The sequence below is a fragment of the Euleptes europaea genome, chromosome 15 (genome assembly GCF_029931775.1).
Source record: "Euleptes europaea isolate rEulEur1 chromosome 15, rEulEur1.hap1, whole genome shotgun sequence".
NCBI classification, from domain to species: domain Eukaryota; kingdom Metazoa; phylum Chordata; class Lepidosauria; order Squamata; family Sphaerodactylidae; genus Euleptes; species Euleptes europaea.
The window spans coordinates 50,395,406-50,421,707 of record NC_079326.1 but is presented as its reverse complement, the minus strand read 5'-3'; the positions used below and the strand labels follow the sequence as shown (position 1 = coordinate 50,421,707).

The 26,302-nt window shown below is 45.6% G+C and overlaps 1 protein-coding gene across 1 annotated transcript in view; it reads left to right on the top strand.

The window, feature by feature from the left end:
* The window catches only part of NBEAL1 (neurobeachin like 1), a 130,195-nt gene that overhangs the window by 1,548 nt on the left and 102,345 nt on the right, over window positions 1-26,302 (top strand). Inside the window, exon 2 of the mRNA XM_056861453.1 lies at window positions 25,542-25,633. Coding sequence (XP_056717431.1) covers window positions 25,542-25,633 — 92 coding nt within the window. The remainder of the gene's footprint in view (window positions 1-25,541; window positions 25,634-26,302) is intronic.

The following is a 26,302-nucleotide window of genomic DNA, read 5'->3' as shown; positions in this document are numbered from 1 at the left end:
ATATGCAAGGTACAAACAAAAACTATGGGCTTTTTTTTGTAAACCAGAGTATAGTCTGAAAGGACAAGAAATAGAACAAGAGAACATGCAACCACATTAAATATTTCCAAATATTTAAACATCAGCTGTGGAACACATCTGAACCCTTTAGTATTGTAATTAACCCTATCAGAGAGGCTCCTGGCCTTAGGGATTAGAAGGCTTGGACACTCTTTGATTTTAATTATTTGTCTAGGTGTGATTGTAGTGTGTCTTGCTAAATGGTCCAATTGTGATACTGCTTTGTTTAGTGGAGGTTCTTGCTGTCTGACTGAAGAAGGAGAAGAAGAAGAAGAGTTGGTTTTTATATGCTGACTTTCTCTACTACTTAAGGGAGAATCAGACCAGCTTACAATCACCTTCCCTTCCCCTCCCCACAGCAGACACCCTGTGAGGTAGGTGGGGCTGAGAGAGCTCTATGAGAACTGAGACAAGCCCAAGGTCCTCCAGCTGACTTCATGTGTAGGAGTGGGGAAACCAACCCGATTCCCCAGATTAGCCTCCGCTGCTTAAGTGGGGGAGCGGGGAATCAAACCCAGTTCTCCAGATCAGGGTCCACCGCTCCAAACCACTACACCACACTGGCTCTCTTGAACTGTTGTTGATTTTTAATTTCACAATCCACCTGGAGTCTCAGTGAGAAAGGTGGGCTATACCTGAAGCAAATGAAATAAATAAATAATGTGGGAAGCTTGGCTAGTTTCATAGGGAGTTTGTGATGTGGTTCTTTCTTCCATGAATCAGTCTCAATAAAGAGCCAGATTAGCAATGCCAACCTAACCAGGGTTAAACCCCTTCCAAGTCCAGAGGCTTCAATGGAGTTACGAAGGACATAACTTTGCTTAGGATTTTACCGGAGATATCTTCCAAGCTCTTGCTACCTTTACGGCACTTCATTATGAGATGTAGTTCTCGTTCGAGTCTACCCAGGACATGTTTTCTTACCTGAACTGATATAACTTCAAGTCATCCTTGGCCTTGCCCAGGGAAGGAGGAAGAGGTGACCCCCAAGGATGCGCCCCCAGGCAAAAGCAAATTGGGGAAGCTGGACATACAGTTGGAACCATCTCTGCTAAGCACCTCTGCAGAAAGCACAGTTTGAGAACCTCTGAGTTCTCCTTCTCAGTGTACTTGGTTTTCCTTAACTGCTGTTGCCCTCCCCTGTTTTGAGAAGGTACTTTGGGTGGTCATGAATATTGCATGAAGTCTCATTTGACAAGTCTCTTTAAACGTCAGATAATTTAGGATCCGGTTTAAAATGCAGGGCAGATTTGTACTTTGGAACAGTTATCGTAGATGATTAATGGGTTAAGAAAGTAAGTGAAGATGCCATCTTTTTCTGGGCCGGCATCTGTTGATGGAAAATGTGCCTCCGTTTAACATTTAAAAGCCCTTCCGGCAACTTGAGTCTGTTAGTGGTTTTTTGGCAGTTCTGAAGCTGTTTACGTTTGCTGGGCATGTGTGCAATTTGTGAGCCACCAGAGGAGCATGTCTCAGCTCCATAACGTTTATCAGCTGTCCTATTTATGACCTGGTTGACTCTGACGCCAACAGTCATCTTGGAGTTACTGTAAAGATGACCTTTTAGGACACTGCTTGCTTGAAAGAACAGAAAAAATGCAACCCCCCCACTTCTTTGTTTCTACACTATTAAAAACAACAACCTCGAATCCAGTTAAAAGTTACAGATGAAGAAATGCATTCTCCCCTCTGTTACTAAATCAGTATTTATGCAGGCTATATATTTAACCCCTGACCTGGATGGCCCAGGCTAGCCTGATCTCGTCAGATCTCAGAAGCTAAGCAGGGTCGGCCCTGGTTAGTATTTGGATGGGAGACCACCAAGGAAGCCCAGGGTTGCTGTGCAGAGGAAGGCACTGGCAAACCACCTCTGTTAGTCTCTTGCCATGAAAACCCCCCAAAAGGGGTCGCCATAAGTCGGCTGCGACTTGAAGGCACTTTACACACACACACATATATTTAACATGAAATGGTAGAGTCTTTCAACAGGGATTTAGGTAAGGAGCATGACTTGAAACAAACTTAGCCTGTTATATAATGCTCCTGTGTTAGGGGACTATTGGCTGCTTGAAAACAGAGCTCCATCCCAGGCAAGCTTCTAGCCATGCAAGTATTAAGTCAGTGCTACTGCAGAACAGTTTGCTTCCATTTCTAAAATAAGAAGGTAAGAAGGATTGCTGGCAACAGTCATGCAGGTTACAATTTCAGAAATAAATTGTTTGGATTTTTATTTGTATTTTTTAATCGACATCCATCATCTACTTTCTCTTCCCAATAGTACTGCCAGGTACCACGCAGTATTTCAAACGTATGCAAGCCAACCCGAATCAATTTCCCCCCTTGCCTCTTTCAGTGTATTCTCTCACCAGCCTGAACATAGTGGAAATGGGGTGATTTGAACCCATTTCTGGTCAAACGTTCTAACCATTATATCCAACTGCCCTTTTGCAATGTCATCTCTATCCTGGCACCTGGCGGAGATTGAAATTCACAGTGGAACAAACTTTGGATGTAATGCAGATGCAGTTCAGCCTTTTTCAATTCCATTGGTTTTTAAGGGTGGGGCTTTTACGCAGGTGCTTTAATCTCTTCCATCATAAGAACATAAAGGCCATGCTGGATCAGACTGAGGTCCATCAAGTCCAGCAGTCTGTTCATACAGTGGCCAAGCAGGTACTAGTAGCCATGAATAGCCCTCTCCTCCATGAACATGTCCACTCCCCTCTTCAAGCCTTCCAAGTTGGCAGCCATCACCACATCCTGGGGCAGGGAGTTCCACAATTTAACTGTTAACTAACAATTTAACTATTGGAATCAATAAAACTTTCAAAAGTGCTTAACTTCAGCGGGAGTACAGAATTAAAATATGTCAGCTTCCTGCTTTGCTTCCAAGTCAGTAAACTGCATAATATATGAATGGCTTCTGCTTCTTTAGAGCATTTGTTCAAGTGAGTACATAGGAAAGGTATTCTATTAAATATTAAAATGTTTGGAATAGAAAAGCTTGATCTGTTGAGGTAACTGCCCTGCAGCAAAGAAGAAAGAGAAACACATTTTTTTTAAAGGCTGGCATAAGATTGGCACGGGTTCATCATTTGCTACTGAAACTTATAAAACCATTTTTGACTGTTTAAGGGCTGTGTAGCTGGATCCATTCTAGATACAAAGAAAAACTGGATCCGTTATGTTCTGATTAAGTTCTTAAACTTCCAAATGCCTTTAAAACGTGTGTGTTTTAAAAGTCGCTGAACATGTTTAGACAATCTTGGTTGGGTAGTGGTGTATAGTGGGAAAACGAGATTGGATTTTGACTGCCAGAATAGCATTAATTCATGAGAAGACCATGGCTCAAATTTAGGGTTGCCATCCTCTAGGTGGTGGCTGGAGATCTCCTGGGATTACAGCTGATCTCCAGGTGACAGATCAGTTCTCCTGGAGAAAATGTTCATTTTGGAAGGTGGACTCTATGGCATTATACTCCATTGAGGTCCTTCCCTGCCCCAAACCCTGCCCTCTTCAGGCTCCTCCCCCAGAATTTCCAGGTATTTCCCAACTCGGAGCTGGCAACCCTACTCAAAGCGCATAAATGATTTTCTGTGTTAAATATGAGCTTTCCCCCCTTCTTCTCCCCCACCCAGTTGGTAGAGTTATAAACCATCTTGCTATGTATTTGGAAATGAACTTGCTGCAGAGTTCCGTCTCTGGGCAGAAGCAAAGATTTTTGGAGTAGAGAATTAATGAATTGAGATTGCGCGTGATAGTTTAGAAAAGTTTACATAAAATGGCCACATTCCTCACTTCATAAGCAATGCTTGTCTCTTGTGGCTTGTATCCAACAAGATCCCCGGACAGAAACTGACCTCATGGGATGGGGCTTCCCTACTTCCCTTTGTCTGCAGTTACAAAACATAAGAACATAAGAGAGGTCCTGCTGGATCAGACCAAGGCCCACCAAGTCCAGCAGTCTGTTCACACGGGCCAACCAGGTGCCTCTGGGAAGCCCACAAACAAGACGACTGCAGCAGCACCATCCTGCCTGTCTTCCAGTGCACCTGATAACATAGGCATGCTCCTCTGATCTTGGAGAGAATAGGTATGCATCATGACTAGTGTCCATTTTGACTAGTAGCCATGAATAGCGCTCTTCATAAACATGTCCACTCCCCTCTTAAAGCCTTCCAAGCTGGCAACCATAAGAACAGCCCTGCTGGATCAGACCAAGGTCCATCAAGTCCAGCAGTCTGTTCACGCAGGGGCCAACCAGGTGCCTCTAGGAAGCCCACAAACAAGACGACTGCAGCAGCACCATCCTGCCTGTGTTCCAAAGCATCGAATATAATAGGCATGCTCCTCTGATCCTGGAGAGAATAGGTATGCATCATGACTAGTATTCATTAGAAAGGCCCTGCTGGATCAGACCAAGGCCCATCAAGTCCAGCAGTCTGTTCACACAGTGGCCAACCAGGTGCCTCTAGGAAGCCCCCAAACAAGACGACTGCAGCAGTATTATCCTGCCTGTGTAAAGACTTCCAAGTTGGTAGCCATCACCACAGTTCACTGAAACCCCTGAAATTATATTCCAGGGGAGGGTCTGCTGTGAGAGGGGGGGAAATTGGCAGAAATCACTTCTCTCCCCTCCGAATACAGAACTGCCCTTCCATGTCTGGAACAGAGTGCCTTGCTATAAGCTTGTATTGTCAAGAGTCATTAAAATTTAGAAGCTGGTGGTAACGTTATGCCCTGACCTGGTTAGCCCCAGGCTAGCCTGATCTGGTCAGAGCACAGAAGCTAAGGAGGGCTGGCCCTGGTTGGCGCTTCGATTGGGAGGCCACCAAGGAATACCAGGGTCATGACATGGAGGCAGGCACTGGCAAACTATCTCTGAACATCTCTTGCCTTGAAAACCCTATGGGGTCGCCATAAGTCAGCTGAGACTTGACATTTGAGAGAGCCAGTGTGGTGTAGTGGTTAAGTGCGGCAAACACTAATCTGGAGAACCGGGTTCGATTCCTCACTCCTCCACTTGAAGCCTGCTGGGTAACCTTGGGCCAGTCACAGTTCTCTCAGAACTCTCTCAGCCTTCACGGAGGCAGGCAGTGGCAAACCACCTCCAAGCGTCTCTTGCCTTGAAAACCCTACAGCAAGGGTTTCAAACATAATTGTTATGAGGGCCAGCGTGGTGTAGTGGTTGAGCAGTGGTTTGGAGCGGTGGAGTCTGATCTGGAGAACCGGGTTTGATTCCCCACTCCTTCACATGAGCGGCGGAGGCTAATATGGTAAACTGGATTTGTTTCCTCACTCCTCCACATGAAGCCTGCTGGGTGACCTTGGGCTATTCACAGCTCTCTCAGCCCCACCTACCTAACAGGGTGTCTGTTGTGGGGAAGGGAAGGAGATTGTAAGCCGGTTTCATTCTCCTTTAGGTGGTAGAGAAAGTCGGCATATAAAAACCAACTCTTCTTCTTCATATGACATAAATGTCACTTGGTCGGGCAGGGCCATGCCAGCCCAGATCAAGAATGGGGTGGTGGTGGCTGGCTGGCTGGCTCACAGGCCGCATAAGAGCTCTCAAGGGGCCGAATCCAGACCATGGGCCTTATGTTTGACACCCCTACCCTACAGGGTTGCCGTAAGTCAGCTGTGACTTGACAGGGTTGCCATAAGTCAGCTGTGACCGGACAGCAAAAAACCCAAAAAGTAATGTTATGGATGGCTGTCATGTCAACGATCTGCCTGGGCAAATTTCTGCTAGAGGAGGTCACCTTGTGGAGAAGAAGGGGCGGGGGGGGGGGGGAGAACGCATCAGGTTTTGTACACAAGATAATACGTGCTACATATTTCCAATCTGTCTTACATACTTACATATACTGTAATTGGTGGAAAAAATATGCCTGCAAATATTTAAGGCACTTTGTTATGCAGGAACCGATTTTCACTCACTTTTACTCCCATAATTAGTTTCACCTCCTTGAAAGAAGTCAGGCCAACTGGCTCATGCATACACGGCTTCTACCCATTTCATTATTATTACTGGTCAAGTTAGTGGTTTCAATGCAATAATATGGCACTTTTATAATGAGAGTAGGGTTTTGTTTTTTGTTTTTTTAAACAAGTCTGCTCTAATCAGAATTTTGTTCGCTGTGCCATTTATAAGCGCCAGAATCCTAAAATAAAAAGGTGGAATGTCCCTCCTAGAATTGCACCACGTCAGCATATAGGCTGGGAATGGCATGTGTGAATTCTTCCGGTAGCAAAAAAATTCCCCGCTCGTGGGAAGCTGGGGGTGAGATAGGACCCTTATCCTTGAGATGCAAACTTTCCTTGAAATTTTTTTCACGTGATGAAATACTAGAAGGACCCCCCCACACACCTTGCAATGGTGCAGTCCTAGGTAGGTTGTATCATGTCACATTTCTGAGCATGGCGGTTTGGTTTTTAAGGCATTGGTGCGGCATGATTATCCTGTCCCATAGCTGGATTTCATGTAGTGTTTGGAGCGTCGAATTTCAAACAAGGGCCATAATATTATCACATGCCACTTTGAGAACTAGTGACTGTGTTTTATTTCTTGCATGATCTGCCTGACCTGTGGGCGGTTAAGGGGAGGTATAATAGAGGTCTATAAAATTATGCACGGTATGGACAGAGTAGACAGGAAGAAGCGAGGGTGAGTGATTCAAAACAGAAAAAAAGAAGGATTTCTTCACACAACGCATACTTAAATTGTGGAACTCCCTGCCCCAGGATGTGGTGATGGCTGCCAACTTGGACGGCTTTAAGAGGGGAGTGGACACGTTCGTGGAGGATAGGGCTATCCATGGCTCCTAGTCAAAATGAATACTAGTCATATTGCTCCCCTATTCTCTCCAGGATCAGAGGAGCATGCCTATTAAATTAGGTGCTGGGAACACAGGCAGGATGGTGCTGCTGCAGTCGTCTTGTTTGGGGCTTCCTAGAGGCACCTGGTTAGCCACTGTGTGAACAGACTGCTGGACTTGATGGGCCTTGGTCTGATCCAGCATGGCTTTTCTTATGTTCATATGACTTTTTCAGGAGAGTGTTGCTGTTGTAGCATGGTATCTAGCCAAGAGGAAGCTATAACCTTGCTGTGTTGGTATAAATTGAGGTCCTAGTTTTCCTGCTGGCTGCCCATGGTAATATTAATCGTAATGGAGTTAGTCATCCATAAAAGTCTTTTTGAAATAAACTTCCTTTTAATTGTGTTTCATATGTAAGTATAGCATGGGTTTTCATTGTGTGTTAAAACCTCAAGTAGCTGCTTAGTTGTCTGGTTATGCGTGGACATAAAACATTTTTGTTTAGTGTGGTAAGAGTTCTGTGATTCAAAAACGTTCTTATTCATTCTATTTTTTTTAAGATTTGCATCACACTGTTCTACTTTGAAAGAAGCACTCAAAGGTATCCCACAGAAGAGGAAGGGAAGGAGATTGTAAGCTGGTTTTATTCTTCCTTAAGTGGCAGAGAAAGTCGGCATATAAAAAAAACCAACTCTTCCTCTTCTAGTCCTGCAAATGTCCACAGCGCGATTCCCACCCGGCACAAACCACACTACCATGTTTAAGCGATCCCCTCAGCGTGTCTGTATGTGGTGTTTTCTACCTCGTGGCCTGACACTCCCGAGGCAGAAAATATGCAAGAGTAATGCTTGAGAGATGGCAGGTGCGCCTCCCGGGGGCTCCTTTCCCTCTCCGGGCTGGCCCACCTGGGCCATGGACCCTAATTCCTCTCCTCCGTTATGTAGGCAGGTGGCAGGGATTACGCTGGACTCCGCAGCTGCTGTGTGGTGTCACATAGCACATGCCCCAAGAAAAACAAACATGCTCGAAGGTCTTTGAATGCCAGCACAGCTGTTAAAAGTAGAAGCTTGCTAACAGATTTCATAGATTAAGCATTAGGTCCTCAGGTGTTGTCTGTTGACATTCGGGGGAATGAGACAATGACCTCTTCAGTTTGCCACATCTGTATAAATACTCTGTTGTCCTTGCCACAGGCCTTATGAAAAGCTGCCTGTTAACTTTGCAAGGGGGGGGACTAGAGTACAGATCTTCCCAGCGTGGTGCAGTGGTTAAGAGCGGTGGTTTGGAGCGGTGGGCTCTGGTCTGGAGAACCGGGTTTGATTCCCTACTCCTCCACATGAGAGGCAGACGCTAATCTGGTGAACTGGGTTGGTTTCCCCACTCCTACACATTAAGGCAGATGGGTGACCTTGGGCAAGTCACAGCTCTGTTAGAGCTCGCTCAGCCCCACCTTCCTCACAGGGTGTCTGTTGTGGGGAAGGGAAAGGAAGGTGATTGTAAGCCGGTTTGAGTCTCCCTTAAGTGGTAGAGAAAGTCGGCATATAAAAACCAACTCTTCTTCTAACTTGGTGGGGGGACTAGAGTACAGGTCTTCCCAGTTTTCACATAGACTAAATAAAGTAACCATTCCTTGTGCCCAAATACCCATTTGTTTAAGGGCTCAAAGACAAAATGACATAGAATGGGTTGGGGTCACTCTGCAACTCATTCCCAAGGATTTCAGGCAAACACCACTTTTTCATTATTCCATTGCTGAACTATAATTAGACCTATCTGTCATCTATGTTGGAGTGATTTACTTAGAAAATGATATATATTATATTTTAGTCTGTCCATTCATTCACAGAAGCTTAGTGTGATGAAACATCTGCTCAAGTGAAGCAGAGTAATCAGTCACACAAGGGATACCGAATTACTTCCCCCCGCCCCGTCACGCAACCATGGTTTCTGTAGCAAATGTAAACGTAGCTGTGGTTAAGAACCTTTAAGCTGGCACCATATTGACTCTGTTGGGCTCTGTTGTCCAGTTGCTGGGTTTTGTTGCTGGATTTTATAATTTGTCTTGGTCTTAAAGCTGCCGGTGGTCTTAAATTACCGCTGAACATGATTATAAACACCTGCAGTGCCCGATATCCGAACAGAAGCACATTTGGCATGCAGAAGGCCCCAGGTTCAATCCCCCGGCCTCTCCAGTTAAAGGGACTAAGGCAGGTAGGTGTTGTGAAAGACCTCAGCCTGAGACCTTGGAGAGCCACTGCCAGTCTGAGTAGACAGTACTGACTTTGGTGGACCAAGGGTCTGGTTCAGGATAAGGCAGCTTCATGTGTTCATGTGTTCACCCAGATCCGGACAACAATATCTATGTGTTAACAATATAAACCAGAGGTCCCCAATGTCGTGCCTATGGGTGCCATGGCACCTGCCCTCAGCTTTCCTGGCACCCATCAAGGGTTTTTAGGAAGTGGGTGGGGCTTTTGCCCAGCAGGGTTTTTGATGGGCTATTTGAGATCTTGTGGAAGGCTTTCACGGTCAGAGTTCATTGGTTCTTGTAGGTTATCCGGGCTGTGTGACCGTGGTCTTGGTATTTTCTTTCCTGACCTTTCGCCAGCAGCTGCTGGCGAAACGTCAGGAAAGAAAATGCCAAGACCACGGTCACACAGCCCGGATAACCTACAAGAACCAATATGTGAGATCTGTTTGGCTGAGCAGGTTTTTAAAAACAGGCTTTGGCCGTAGCTGCCACTATAGCAGAAAGACCTTCATAGCATGACTGAAGGTAAGCAAGAAAATGTTTTTAAGCAGCATGTTCGTTTATAAGGCATGCTGTTAAATATAGCTTCTGCCTGAAACATTGAAGAGTTACTGTGAGAATCATGCATGACCTTACTCCAAGACCTTCTGTGATTGGCTCCACCTCCTGTAGCAGCCATTGTGTTGATGCGCCCACCACCTTGTATCAGAATTCCAAAGGTGCCCAGAGGGTCAAAAAGGTTGGGGACCCCTAATCCATTCCCCCCCCCCCAGTGAAGTCTCAGCTGACTTATGGCGACCCCTTATGGGGTTTTCATGGCAAGAGACTAACAGAGGTGGTTTGCCATTGCCTGCCTCTGCACAGCAACCCTGGACTTCCTTGGTGGTCTCCCATCCAAATACTAACCAGGGCCGTCCCTGCTTAGCTTCTGCGATCTGATGAGATCAGGCTAGCCAGGGGTATATTGTATGCCTTCTTAATATCGCTTACTGTGTCCTGGTTTATAGCTTTATCGGTGTCTCCAGCGGGTTGTTTGAATTATTCCTGTCGCGGACTGCCGCAAGGGGTTGTTTGTCAAGTAAAGAATGTCGCTCATGGTCTCGCTGCTGGCAAATCCAAAGAAGATTATCAGAACCACGGCCTTTGAACCCAGCGTTCAAAATCTCCCCCTTCCCTGCATCGGCCTATCTGCTGGCTGAGAATTCCTTTCTGATGAAGCGGGCTGCCATCGACGAAGGCTTACGCTTCAATAAATGTTAGTCTTCCAGAGCCTCAAGACTCCTTTTTAAATATTTAAGCGCTCACATATATTATCTCATGGCTTTGAGATGGCTCTAGAGCAGTGGATCCCAAACCTTTCGGGCCACCGCCCCCTTGATTCCACAAACTCAACCCCAACGCCCCCACCCTATCCTACAAAAAGCATTATTCAAAACGGGGGTTTGCATGACTCACTAAAGAAGATGATAACAATAAAATTTTGAATCAGTAACAATTAGCTGCCCATCTGTCCAAAATCAAATTAAAACTTTTTAGTTGAAATTTGTTCAACAAAACAGATGAACTTGATCCAGTGGTACCGGCTCTTCAAAGTCTGGAAAAAAAAAAGGGTGATAGTTTCCACCAAATTTGCCAGCATGGTGCCATAGCTTGACCTGTTGTAGATTAGTGAACAACACAGTTGAAGGGGCCCACCTCTAACGCCCCCTGTTGCCCCCTTGCCTCTTAGTGCCCCCCTAGGTAATCCCACCGCCTCCCAGGGGGTGGTACTGCCCACTTTGGGAACCACTGATCTAGAGGGTACAACTGTCCAACTCCCTGCACTGGTACGGCTTCCTTAATTTTAGCCCAAGGTTGCTTGCCCACGGCGTGGATTCCAAGAGCAGCACGGGCAGGGGAAACTTTCCACACGGAAGCAGGGAGTGCCTTTAGGGCTGGTTGCGGCCTAGAATCCGATCTGTGCTCTTGGCTCTAGAGCAGAGTTTCTGCCTGCTGCCTTGCTCTATAGTCTAGAGGTAAATCTACCCCAAGGCATAGGAAGCTGCATGCAAGCTACATTGCGTGCTAGAGTAGCAGTCCCTCATTCGTCAGACTCATGGCACGTTCAGTCCATCCCTGAGAGATGCCTTTGTGTTGAGCGCACCTTGCAGGTTTCGACTAGTTTAACTGACTTCCCGAGGTGTTTCGTTGGGAAGAAGGAAGCAATTTATAAGTCTGTTAGAGGACCTGGAAAAGTAGGATTTTAGAATAAATATGCGTAGGTTAAAAATCAGTGGGAAAGGAAAACGCAGCTGAATATGAGATCAAATTCACACATGGAAGGGTCTCAGAATATTGATCCACTAACTGCCTGTTGCCTGACCCGGATGGCCCAGGCTAGCCTGATCACACCAAATCTTGGAAGCTAAGAGGGGTTGGCCCTGTTAGGACTTGGATGGGAGACCACTGAGGAAGTCCTGGGTTGCTAGTTAAGTTGTGGAACTCCCTGCCCCAGGATGTGGTGATGGCTGCCAGCATGATGAAGTGTTTAGTTTTGCAGTAAACTGGCTAACTAGGCATATTACGTCTGTACCTTACAGTCAGACTTAATGGCGTGAATATATCTAATAGAAAATTGACTGGCCCTTGTATAGGAGACACAGACTTGGGTCGGGGTGGGGGACACACACACGGATTTCATTGGTTTCCACTTCTCATGGCAGACACACACACAGAGATTAGCTTGGAGTGGAGTTCTCCTGCAGAACCGGAGGGGGGGGGGTTTCAGGAAAAGCTACCTTTCTTTGCACCCTTGGAAATTCTTTGCAAGCTCCAGGCGACAGACTGAGCGGCGGAGGCTAATCTGACTAACCGGGTTGGTTTCCCCACTCCTACACATAAGGCCAGCTGGGTGACGTTGGGCTGGTCACAGTTCTCTCTGAACCCTCTTAGCCCCACATACTTCACAGGGTGTCTGTTGTAAGGAGAGGAAGGGAAGGAGATTGTAAGCCGGTTTGATTCCCCTTTAAAAAAGGTAGAGAAACTCAGCATATGAAAGCCAAGTCGTCGTCTTCTTCAACTGAATCAGACCCTTGGTCCATCAAAGTCAGTATTGTCTGCTCAGACTGGCAGTAGCTCTCCAGGGTCTCGGGTAGAGGTCTTTCACATCATCTGCTGCCCGAACCTTAGCTGGAGATGCCGAGGATTGAAGCTGGGAGCTTCTGATGCCAAGCAGATGCTCTGCCACTTGAACCACGGCCCGTCCCCCAAATCAAAATGCTGCAGGATGTAACGTGTGTCCGTGTAGAATTGGTTTCTCCCCAACCCCAATCCTTAACCCATTACAAGGAAGTAAATGCTGTTGAAAGCATCGGGCTCCCTGCCAAGAAATGTATTTAGGATCAGGCTGTGAGCCAGTGTGGTGTAGTGGTTAAGAGCAGTGGACTCTAATCTGGAGAACCAGATTGATTCCCCACTCCTCCACATGAAGCCTGCTGGGTAATCTTGGGCATCTGTTGTGGGGAGAGGAAGGGAAGGAGATTGTAAGCCGGTTTGATTCTTCCTTAAGTGGTAGAGAAAGTCAGCATATAAAAACCAACTCTTGTTCTTCTATTAGGAAGAACATTTTGACGGTGAGGGCAGTTAGACGGTGGAATGAGCTGCCTGCGGGGGGCAGGGGAGGTGGAGTCCCCGTCTTTGGAGGTCTTTAAGCAGAGGTTGGATGGCCATCTGTCAGGAGTGCTTTGATTGTGGGATCCTGCATGGCAGGGGGTTGGACTGGATGGCCCTTGTGGTCTCTTCCAACCTTGTGTGATTTTGTGATTTTTTCTTCAAACCCTTTGAGAGCTTTAGAGAATTCTGGGGGGGGGGGAGGGAATCGTGGAGATTTCTGATAACCCCCCCCCCCCGCCACGCGACATGCTCCCAGCTTATTTTGTTTCTGTGTCAAAGCCCAGATATCTGAACAAAAGACAGTTTCTACCCTTAATCTGGTAAGGAACAAACAGCTTGTCATTTGCATGGTGCGTTTTTCTCCCTCTGCTACTGTGGGAACTAATTACCCTAAGCCATTTGTTAGCAATTAGAATGTACTTAAATATGCCCAGACATTTCAGTGAAAACAGCCTGAAAAATGAGGCGACTGGGCGAGCCGGCGTGGCTGACGCTTAAGTAACGATGGCGGCTTTGAGATGGGAGTAGTTTTCGAGAATGTCTGGCTTTGGGGCTCTGAGCCCCACGGAAAACAGAAAAAAAAATGGATGAAGTAAACTTTATTAAATATTGGAGGCTTGGAGGTTTGCAGTGTTTGAACTTCAAGCAACAATCCCATCCGGTTTGGGGGTCTGGGGGCCGCAGAAGGGCTTCCTCCTCTGCAAGCCATCATCCACGCTGTTCAGCACTCTGGGCAAGGAAGAAAAGGAGGCAGGCAGGGGCCTAAATGTATTTAGTTAGTTAGTTTTGTATCTAGGGTTGCCAAACTCAAGGTAGTAGCTGGAGATCTCCTGCTATTACAACTGATCTCCAGCTGATAGAGATCAGTTCCCATGGAGAAAATGGCCGCTTTGGCAATTGGACTCTAGGGCATTGAAGTCCCTCCCCTCCTCAAACCTTGCCCTCCTCAGGCTCCATTCCCAAAATCTCCAGGTATTTCCCAACCCGGAGCTGGCAACCCTAACCTCACCCCCTGCTGTATTAATTCCATCTTTTACTTCCTGGTTTAGAACACCATGACTTGGTTGGATTCAAGTCCAGCAGCACCTTAGAAACCAACAAGATTTTCAAGATATCCTGACAATACCGTGAAAATCTTGTCGATCATTAAGGTGCTACTGGACTCAAATCTTACCGTTCTACGGCAGACCAACATGGCTACCCGCTGAAAATAATTTGGCTGGGTGTTCGAATTTGGAGAGATCCTAGGCGCCAAACGGTGGGTTGAAATGGGTTTGTGAACTGTGATTCGAGTCCTCTAGCAGCACCGCAGAGACCAACCAGATTTTTGGGGTCATAAGCTTTTGAGAGGCAAAGTTCCCTTTGTCAGATACAAGTAGGAATGGAGACCCCTGAGTTCTTATATCCTTTGTAGGTTAGTGCTACACGTAGTAAGCCAGTTTAGACCTCTTGGCAGATGAGGTTGTTTTTTTTGTATTGGTTATTTCTTAAATCATATAATAGAAACAATATACAATGTTACAAAAACAACATATATAAAATACAGCAAAAACTGCTCCCTAGAGAATACATCGGAAAAACTAAACCAAAACTACAAAACTGAACATAGGACTTGCAATAATGGGTTTAAATTGTGGGAAGAAAGGTACCGGCTGGATATTAGGGAAAACATTTTTTACAATAAGAGTTGTTCGATAGTGGAATCAGCTACCTAGGGAAATGGTGAACTCCCCCTCACTGGTGGTCTTTAAGCAGAGGCTGGACAAGCACTTGTCTGGGATGCTCTGGGCTGATCCTGCATTGAGCAGGGGGTTGGACTAGATGGCCTCTATGACCCCTTCCAACTCTATGATTCTGTGATACACTCCAACTCTGATTCTATCCAAAGAATGGTCAGGACAATGAAAACTGCCCAAGGCCTCTGCAAATCCACAAAAGTGTGAGAACATTCCCTCCTCCTTTCCCCTTTCCAGTTCTTAATTTGTTTAGCTTAATGGACACACAGACTCACATATGGATTCTACCAGTGGCTTACAAAGAATTAGAATGAAAATAACTTGGATAATGAAAGTTACTTGGTAAGGGCACACCATAGCTTGTTATCTCTGGGCATCTGCAGGGCTGGATTTAAATAGGTGCACCTGCACAATTCTGTCTCCAACAGGCAGCTCTGCCATATGGAAATCTCCACTCAGGTCTATGTGAAATAAAGATACCGCTTTGCACTCATGGCAGATGATTGTCAACAAATACCAGGAAGTGTAGAGGGGATTCAAGAGTCCAGCGTGGTGTAGTGGTCAAGAGTGGTGGTTTGGAGCGGTGGACTCTGATCTGGAGAACCGGGTTTGATTCCCCACTCTTCCACATGAGTGGCCAATGCTAATCTGGTGAACTGGGTTGGTTTCCCCACTCCTACACATGAAGCCAGCTGGGTGACCTTGGGCTAGTCACAGCTCTCTCAGCCCCACCTACCTCACAAGGTGTCTGTTGTGGGAAGAGGAAGGGAATGTTGATTGTAAGCTGGTTTGGTTCTTCCTTAAGTGGTAGAGAAAGTCGGCATATAAAAACCAACTCTTCCTCTTGCTTCTCTTCCTCCTCCTCCTCCTCCTCCTCCAGGGCGTGTTCCCAGGCCTCAAAGGATGGTTTGGCATGGTGACTCCACATTCCATTGTGTAGCGAGGCCAGAATATGTTCACTAGTTCTGTTCACTTTTCTTTGTCTCGGTGCGATAGCTGAAAGAAATTGCACCCTCTCTGACCAGATCAACGAACCGTTTTGTCTTTTGACTGGGCTTGCTAGAAGCTCTTTCCCAAATAATTTTGCAAAGTGGTAATTTCTTAATGGATTACTTGAACTGCAGTTGCTGATTTACACCACGGGTGATGGTAGAAAAGGCAGTAATAAAACCAAGTGTGTTAGAAATAATTAAATCCGTGACTTGGCCACATTTCAAAACACACACACTCACCTTTTTGAGAGGGGAGGGGTCAAAGGGCCTGCATTGCATCCAGTTTGTAGGAAGGAGATTTGTATGCAGACTTTCCACCCGTTAAGGGCTGTGTGGAGAGCCGGCGTGGTGTAGTGGTTAAGAGCGGTGGACTCTAACCTGGAGAACCGGGTTTGATTCCCCACTCTTCCACATGAGTATTGGGTTCTAATCTGGTGAACTGGGTTGCTTTCCCCACTCCTCCGCATGAAGCCAGCTGGGTGACCTTGGTCTAGTCACAGTTCTCTCTGAACTCTCTCAGCCCCACCTACCTCAGCCCCACCTACCTGTTGTGGGGAGGGGGAGGGAAGGTGATTGTAAGCCGGTTTGATTCTTCCTCAAGTGGTAGAGAAAGTCGGCATATAAAAACCAACTCTTCTTCTAAATTCTATAGAGAACACAGGTTTCCTCTTGATGCCCTGACTTAGCCACAAATTTCTTCAACCACTAGCTTGCCTGTACCGGTGGCACTGGGGCCTTTGAAGGGTCACTGGTGGTTGTACCACTACCCCCCCTCCCATAAGACAGACATGATCCAGTGCTTTTGGCAAGGAAATAGTGTGATGTGCTCAAACTGGGCAGTTTCCAATGCAACCCTGAAAACGTTTGGTCCCCTTTCGTGTTTTTTTCCTTCCAGAATGTCATGTAATATGCAAAAAATGCCTTCGCTTAGGAACGGCATACATGAAAGTTGCAAGCCTCCTGCGGAAGAAGTAATGAGGGGGTGGCTTTTAATTTATTAGATATTTGAAATGGCTCGTTAGAGGAGGAATGAGAAACGAAATCTCCCGGGGTTACGATTTCAGATGAAACCTGTTTCAGGATAATTGGATGGCTCATGTTCAGCTATTGATGCTTAGTTTGGCTTCGTGTGAGGTGCCCTACCGAAACCTTCTTTTGAATTTGCTTTTAAATTTCCCCATTAGTCTAAGAGTATTCTTCTACGACAGAATATGAGACATGCCACTTCTAGGAGAGCGTGGGAATTGCCCGCAATGCTTCCTACAGCTTTTTGGCAAATTGTACAGCATGGCGTTTCCCATCATGCATCTCTCAAAGAATCCCTGGTTACGTTTTAGCAATGAAGTAATTTTTATGGCCTCAGGAGAAAGCTTCCAGCAAAGCATAGTTGTGTGCAGAAGGGAATGCACCGTTCCTTAGACCCTAACAAGTCCTGGAATTGCTGATCTCCTTGGCGTTCTGCTCCTTCCCGAGAAGAATGGTGGAATTTGGAAAAAATAAGAGGGGCATCACATGATATGAGTGAGAGATCTCTTGCAGCAGAAGGGCAAAAAATTGCTGTGAACTTAACCAAACAAAATAAGTTTTAAAAATCTGAGTTTTGTTTAACCAGTGAGGCTTTTAGAAAACTCTCCAGTATTATTTATTTTCTCCCCAATGGAGACCCAAAGCAGCTGGCATCATTTCCTCTCCTCCGTTTTATCCTCACAACAACCTTGTGAGGTAGGTTAGGCTGTCAGTATTAATCACATACTTTGGAACATTGCTATTTAAAAAAAAACTTGCAGTCATTTTGTAGAAATGTGTAATGATGGGAAAGCACTTTTTAAATTATCACTTAATAGACATTCCAGGGCCAGAAATTAATTAGGCGAGTATGCATGTAGCAAGCGTTTGAGAAAGCTGCATCTGTTGAATTTCTGTCTTGCCCCATCCCAGAATCTGACATCTAGCTGAAAGAGCACACAGGTGTGCAGAACGTAATATCGAATATTAGGGTTGCCAGCTACCTGGAGGAAAACTGTCCTGCCTGCTTAATAGAGGCTTAATGAGATGTTATTTACCCAGTGAGGTTGTTTGCTTACACGCCACAAAATTTTTCACCTGTCTGTTTATACCCATTAACTGTGCAATCCTGAAGGGGTGAGGCGAATGCTGTTAAAAGCTGGCATGACCCCTACACCGGAGTCCATGCCACTTGCGCCATGCAAACTGGCATGGACGCCGGCTTAGGGCCACTTACACTGCCCCCCCTGGACTGCGGCGGCAGCATGGCCCTCGGACACTGGCAGGGCCTCCCACCAGCGTTCTCCTGGCACGAGTCCCCGCGTAAGTACGAACCAGGGGTACTAACCAGGACATTTAAGGGTACTTGAAAAAATTTGAACAATGGTAGGAAAAGGCATTTGAAATAACAGCAACGATGTTAATTGCAAACACTTTGGTTATATGAGGGGTACAATTTATGGAAATGTGCTGCCAAGGGGTAGGCAAGCAAAAACAGGTTGGCACCCGTTGCTCTAGATTAGTCAAGTCAAGTTTATTTAAAACAGTCATAGACCAGAATATAAATAAGAACACAATCCATTAGTAAAATAGCTTACATACTACCAATATACATCTTATTAAAATATGAATTTATATAAGGCATCTTTATACGCCACTCCGCCTTTTCTTAATTTTAAGAACCAGCCAACGAAATTTGGCAACTTTACAGGTAATCTCCTGCTGCTTATCCGATAGCAGGATTGAAAGAAGAGACCTTCTATTTTCATGAGGGTAACATGCAATTATAGGCACAATCAGGGATTCTCTAATCTGCCTATATATTCTACACTCGAAAAGAATTTAAGGGTACTTGAAAAAATTTGAATAATGGTAGGAAAAGGCATTTGAAATAACAGCAACGATGTTAATTGCAAACACTTTGGTTATATGAGGGGTACAATTTATGGAAATGTGCTGCCAAGGGGTAGGCAAGCAAAAACAGGTTGGCACCCGTTGCTCTAGATTAGAGTTAGTGGCTTGGACCCGATCGAAATTTACCACTCCCCCCCCCCTGAAATGCTCCTTCTGGGAGACTGAGCCCCAGGACAAGAATGGGGAGGGATTGGAGGGCTACCATGGGAGGGAGGAGCTGGAGAAAACGCCCCTCTTGCATGGACAGACTTGTTTGATGGGATCCAACCCGTTAATAAGAAATCTGTATCAATCTTAAAAGTCGACTAGAATAGATATTTTAAGATAGGCGTAGTGACTGGTTGCACCTTGAGGCGAATTTGACTTGGTTTCCGAATTGCCACGTGGAAGAATATATTTTTCCCTGTCGGAGTGTGGAATGTAACACTGAAAATAGCCACTGGCTGATCCCGCTTTTGTTTATAGCCGCGGGGACTTCCTAATGCCGCTGTAAACGGTGCTGAACTTTGCTGTTCTGTTTGTGCTGAAACCCAGCAAAGGCAATTCAGGCAGAAATAACTCGTTGCGCTTTACCAAGTTGGTTGGTTTGCTTTTTTTAAAAAAGGGAAAGAAATATTCAGGTGCCAAAATCCTCCTTGACGGGCGTTCTCATAAATTAAAATCTGTTTCCAGCGACCGACGTCAGGTGACTTCAGTGGACTCATTTTTTCTCACACTTTGGTGCTTTCAGAAATAACTGCGGATCTGCTGTTGGGAATTTGTCACCGGCCTTTAAATGCTGATCATGTGATGTTTATCTTGAAATGTGTGTCCTTCAAAGTCAGAAGGAAGACGGAGATCCTGGTCTTCTCCTGTTGCGATTATAATGCTTTAAAAGCCCATTCCAAAAAGCAGTGTTAGAGTTTACAAATAATGCAGATGTTTTGTTGCCCGGCAAATATAATATTTGGGTTGGCTGGCACGGGAAGTAGTGATTGGCTTTCAATCAGGAAGGTTGTGGATGATGTGGAAAGAGCAGATAGAGAGTGGACTTTTCTTTTTCCCTAGAGTTTGGAGTCAGCCGGTGGTACATATTCAGGACAGATACAACCCACTATTAACTTGCAACATAGGGTCACCTACCTCCAGGTAGTAACTGGAGATCTCTGCTATTACAACTGATCTCCAGCCGACAGCAATCAGTTCCCCTGGAGAAGATGGCTGCTTTGGCAATTGGACTGTATGGCATTGAAGTCCCTCCCCTCCCCAAACCCCACCCTCCTCAGGCTCCGCCCCCCCAAAAATCTCCAGGTATTTCCCAACCCAGAGCTGGCAACCCTATTAGGGTTCCCAATTTCCTCTCTGCCCCACCTAACTCACAGGGTGTCTGTTTGGGGAAGGGGAAGAGAAGGTGATTGTAAGCCGGTTTGATCCTTCCTTAAGTGGTGGAGAAAGTCGGCATATGAAAACCAACTCTTCTTCTTTCTAAAAACACTCGGTAGGCTCCACAAAAGGTGATGGCGGGTGCCAAGTTGGGGAACCCTACGCTCGTCAATCTCTCGGCCACACCTACCTCAGAGGGTTGTTGTGAGGATGACATGTGAGGAGGGGAGAACCGTGTATCGCAGCTCTGACAGATCCTTAAATAACGTTTACAGAACTCTGTTAGTTTTTGCTTTCTGTATACCAGGAACCTTCCCCTTTTATTCAGAGACCGGCTCTACGGGATTCTTAAAAGAAACACCTAAGTTATTTTACTAGGTTGTAATTTGTCACTTCCAGACAAGTTCATAATGTGTTAGCTTTGTTGTCTAGCTTATTGAGGAACAGGGTTTTTTATCTTGTGTATCGCTTTGTTCGTTAAGAGTAACAGCATAGCTACGCCCTCCTATGTCTGTTGAAGTCAACATGCTTAGAAGGGTGTATCTCTGTTTTGGATGACACTGGTAGACCGCTGTCCTCTTAAAGGCTCAGATCAGGAAACAAGACAGATTTAAATGTAATAAAATTAAGAGAATAAAACATTAACACTTAAGACGGGGGTCTCCAGCGTGGCACCCGTGGGCCCCAGCAACCTATTTTCCGGTGCCCGAGTGTCTTCAGAAATGGGCAGGGTCAGCTGGGGCTTTTGCCCAGTGGGGCTTCTGATTGGCCATTGGAGATCTGATTGATTTGTGAAGCAGAGCTTCTGCCTGAAATGTTTTGCTATCAGAGGTATTGCATACGTAAAAGTGTTGCTATCCAAGTTATGCATAATCACACTCCTTGACATTTTATGGCTGGCTCTGCCTCCCGTGGCAGCTGTTTTGGAGTTGAGTCTACGACCCTGTGTCAGAATTCCAGAGGTGCTTTCAGGCTGAAAAAGATTGGGGATCCTTGACCAAGCACATCCTAGAATACTCTATATTTTGTCAACATAGCTGCTGACTAAGATTTCCAGATAGGGTTGCCAGGTCCCTCTTTGCCACCAGCGGGCGGTTTTTGGGGCGGAGCCTGTAGAGGGTGGGATCTGGGGAGGGAAGGGGGGGGACTCCAGCGTGGTATAGTGGTTAAGAGTGGTGGTTTGGAGCAGTGGACTCTATTCTGGAGAACCGGGTTTGATTCCCCTCTCCTTCACATGAGTGGCGGAGGCTAATCTGGTGAACTGGATTTGTTTCTCCATTCCTACACATGAAGCCTGCTGGGTGACCTTGGGCTAGTCACAGCTCTCTTAGAGCTCTCTCAGCCTCATCTACCTCACAGGGTGTCTGTTGCGGGGAGGGGAAGGGAAGGTGATTGTAAGCCGGTTTGATTCTTGCTTAAATGGTAGAGAAAGTTGGCATATAAAAAACCCAACTCTTCTCCCTCTCTTCTTCAATGCCATAGTGTCCAATTGCCAAAGTGGTAGTATTCTCCAGGTGAACTGGTCTCTATCGGCTGGAGATCAGTTGTAATAGCAGGAGATCTCCAGCTAGTACCTGGGGGTTGGCAGCCCTATTTCCAGGAGTTGGGAGCAGGCCGTCAAGTGCCTGGCCCATCCTTGGAATTAGCAAAAACAGAGTAATTTATACAAGTGGGAAGCATTGCAATATTATTCAAAAAAGAAAATGCATACATTTGTTGTGTGTGATTGATGCAGGTTATAGAATCTGACTTTTTCTTGGTGTATAATTTGAGCTGTTTGCAGGATTTCACAGTGTGTTCTAGTGTACACACAAGTATCTCTACGGGCTGATGGAACCTAGGCAGCTTCTGTGGCGGAGTGGAGGTTTGAACCCGGGCCACCGAAATCCTAATGTGATACTCTAACCACTACACCACGCTGGCTAGGGCTGACAGGCCCCTCCTTGCCACCGGCAAAGTCTGGAGGGACTTCAATGCCATAGATTCCAATTGCCGAGGCGGCCATTTTTTCCAGGGGAACTGATCTCTATCTGCTGGGGATCAGTTGTAATAGCAGGAGATCTCCAGCTATTACCTGGAGGTTGGCAACCCTAACACCCTCCCTAACACTGGCCATCTCACTCTGGTTTGTTATTCTGAACTTATATATTTAGTGTATTTATAGACTGCCAGTTCACAACAACAAATAAATGTGATCTTACTGATTGCCAGCACACCACCTGGAAAACTTTTACAGTTACGAGGAAGTATAAACGTAAATAAGCTTGGCATAAATTTTCATAAAGATAAAACTGTTTTATTTCAGTCTTCCTTCCTACAAATCACCCCGCCAAAGTTTCTTGCCTTAAAAGTCTATTTAGTACATCATTTTCACATACTGCCCCCTAGTTAGGGTTGCCATCCTCCAGGAAGAACCTGTAAGGTAGGTGAGGCTGAGAGACCTCTAAGAGAGCTGTGACTAGCCCAAGGTCACTCAGCTGGCTTCATGTGTAGGAGCGGGGAAACCAACCTGGTTCACCAGATTAGAGTCTCGCTCATGTGGAGGAGTGGGGAATCAAACCCGGTTCTCCTGATTAGAGTCCACCGCTGCAAACCACCACTCTTAACCACTACACCATGCTGACTCTCTGCCCCCCTGCTTTGATTGCTCTCTTTAAGCTATATGAAGCAATCTCAGTATTTTTCTATCAGAGCTTTGTGTTGACTGCAAGACTGAGAATCTGACATTTCTATGCATCACGTCTTAAAAGAACGGGCAAATCAATTTTTAAAAGTTCTTTAAGGATCTGCCAAGTTTCAAGCAGTGTTTTAATAAAACCTTGATATTTGACTTGCAGCTATATAGTTATACCTGTTGAAATCCAGCTTGCCAGGTGTTGCAAGTTGGAAAGGCTTTTCTTTGATGTTTCAGTCAGAAAGCAGCCTGCACATCAGATATGAATCTGGTGAACCGGGTTCGTTTCCCTACTCCTCCACACGAAGCCAGCTGGTTGACCTTGGGCTAGTCACAGCTCTCTCAGCCCCACCTACCTCACAGGGTGTCTGTTGTGGGGAGGGGAAGGGAAGGTGATTGTAAGCCGGTTTGATTCTTCCTTAAGTGGTAGAGAAAGTCTTCTTCTTCAGAAGTGAACAGTGCTGGACTTGATGGGCCTTGGTCTGATCCAGCATGGCTTTTCTTATGTTCTTATTATTAGCAAGACAGCATGGGTCTCCAGTGATTTTTCCTCCAAAATGAATGATCCTGTGAAAAGCTACCCTGAATTTCTCGCGCCTGCGTTAGGATAGTTCAGTCTGTCCTTGTACAGGTCTGGAACAGCGGTTGGCTTAGCTGATAACAGAATGGATTGGGGAATTTTTTTTTTTTTTTAATTCTGTGTCGTTGGAAGTGAATTGGGTAGTTTGTGCCATCACACTTCAGGAAGGTCCCATCCAAGCCGTTGTGCTTCCCAAGACTGTAATTTGACCATTTGTGGAAAGAACATCACAGAGCAACATTGACTTCTATTGAGACGGGCCGGTGTCCTCTGTGGAAGTTTCCATTTCGCTAGAAGCAAGTTTGTTTCTTGGATACCTTTCCCAGTTAGATCACTGCCACCTGAGTCCACTGACTCATTTGTCGTCTGCAGTCTGCACAGATGAGTTCCAAAAACACAATAGCCTGATTGAAGCCTCCTGTATAGTCCAAAAGTGATTTGCTGACCTGATTTTCTGAGCAGGGTTTCTATTTTAGGGCTTTTGCTGGCCCCATGGCGCAGAGTGGTAAGCTGCAGTACCGTAGTCCAAGCTCTGCTCACTACCTGAGTTCGATCCCAATGGAAGTCGGTTTCAGGCAGCCGGCTCAAGGTTGACTCAGCCTTCCATCCTTCTGAGGTCGGTAAAATGAGGACCCAGCTTGCTGGGGGTAAAGGGAAGATGTCTGGGGAAAGCAGTGGCAAACCACCCCGTAAACATAGTCTGCCTGCCTAGTAAACACTGGGATGTGACGTCACCCCATGGGTCAGTAATGACCCGGTTCTTGCACAGGGGACCACCTTTCCCTTTTTTTGTTGTTGCTGGCTTTATCTGACTTTTGTGAAAGGCTCCTTACTTTCAAGGATGCTCACCACAGGAACTGTCTTTTTCCTCTTCAGTCATGGCCGTGTGTTGGGTGTGACAGGGAGTAATAGTTGATGTAAGCTTTATGTTTGATAGTTTATATGCTGTTTTCCTGGGAATAAGCCCTACTGGATAGACTTGAATAATACTCTGAGTAGTACTGCTTTGAGTTGCTATCTTATGTGGAGTAAGAACATTGGTTCATCTGTTGTTGCTGGCAGTGGCTCAACAGAATCTCATATGTAGATCTTTTCCCAGAGCTTTCTTCCTAAAATCCTTTTTATTTGAAATGTCCCAGATGGAACCCAGGACTGTATGCAAAGCAGAAGATAAAGGCCTTCATATATCTTGGGAAGGGGGAATCCTTCTTTGGTGGCCCGTCAGGTTGCGATTCTTTTGCTTCCGTGGCAGGGCCCTTCTTTTCCTTGACCTTGGGCTAGTCACAGCTCTCTTAGAGCTCTCTCAGCCCCACCTACCTCACAGGGTGTCTGTTGTGGGGAGGGGAAGGGAAGGTGATTGTAAGCCAGTTTGATTCTTCCTTAAGTGGTAGAGAAAGTCGGCATATAAAAAACCAACTCTTCTTCCTCTTCTTCTTTTCCTCCTCTCCCATCTTAGCATGTGATTGGTTCTGGAGATGAGGTCATGGCCATTCTGCTGCCAGGTAGCCATGGACTTTGTGGCTTCACTTTCTTCTTCTGTCATCTTATGGAGCTGCTTAGAAACTGCGAGTGGTACTTAAACCACAGTTTCTAGCCTCTGCTACTTGTATTAGTAGATGGCATTAATTGCAATATGAATTTTGCAGCCTGGATGCATTTTGGGGTGCTTAACAATTGCACCAACCCACAGAGACCCAATGAGGGGTACTGTTATAAAGATTTTATAAAAGAAATGGTTTGGGAATCTGATCGTCTTTTGGGAATGTTTGGCTTTGTTATTGAATCACTTCGAAATAAGTGCATATGAATCTGCCTTCTGATGAATCAGACCATTGCTCCGTCAGGCCTATAACTGAGGACAGCTGCAAGAGGATCCATCTTTACCTGCCTCCCCATCCCGCCCCCCACTCTTGAAATCTGTGAGGGGCTGATATTCTGTTGCACCTAGGTACATTCAAGGCCATCTGTGTATACATGATTATAGATATTATAGTTTTAATGATGTTGATGGTTTTATGTATTTTATATATTTTGCGTTTTGATTGTTGTTACCCACCCTGAGCCTGGCTTGCTGGGGATGAGGGCGGGATATAAATCTGATAGATAGATAGATAGATAGATAGATAGATAGATAGATAGATAGATAGATAGATAGATAGATAGATAGATAGAGGTCAGTATTGTCTACTCAGATTGCTCTCCAGGTTCTCAGGCAGAGTCTTTCATGTGACCCACTACCTGGTCCTTTTAATTGGAGATGCTGGGGATTGAACCTGGGACCTTCTGCACACCAAGCAGATGCTCTACCACTGAACCATAGCCCCCTCCCTGAAATGGTTTGGTCAACAGCCCTATAAGGAAGTAGAATTATGTAAAGACTGTATGCATAGTGCAGCTGCCTACATTATTGTGGTGTAAAATGACCGGGGTGTGTGCGTGCATTCTTAAATGCCTATGCAACAACGAATAACGTTATTCTGTTTTAATTGTCTTCGCAGAAAGATCCTGACTACTTGAAACTCTGGCTGGACAGCTTTGTGTCTACTTATGAACAGTTTCTGGATGTGGACTTTGAGAAACTGCCCACTAGGTATGTGCTAATAGCCCTTTGTGTCGATACCCCGGTAACGGTAGGGCTGGAAAATGAAGTGTGTAAAACACAATTGTGTGTATGCAGGTGTGTGTCTACTGATCTGTAGGTATGTATTGTGCACCTGGAGCTTTTATACTCTGCAGATGACTGTGCGTACTTTTCGCACACACAGAAACGCAACGCAAACTTGCTAATTTGGCCAGGATAGAGTGGGCTATAAATCCAAAAATAAATAAATTAATGAAAATAATTCTGTCTATCATTGTCTGCTGTTATGTGCTTCGTATTATTGTTGCCAGATTTGAGGTCTCCCCCCATTAGTGAATATTCGGCTTGTCTTCAGCTATCCTAGATTACTATTCTCAAATTACACGGGGTTCTTAAAATAAAATTTCTTGGAAACTGGGAAACTGCTAAACCTTGGGAAGAAGCATATACACAGTGTGAAATTTCCCAAGATTTAAAAAATTCAAACATTGGCTTGTTTAGAACTTAGCAAGGTGACGGGCAAGGAAGAGAGCTGAAAAGAAAAATATGGCCAGTTTAGACAAGGCTTTATATGCACAGATTCTACATTGTTGGGTGAAAAGGATTCGAATGGGGGGGTGTCTGTACCAGGACTGTCAAACATAAGGGTCGTGGGCCGGATCCAGCCCCTTGAGAGCT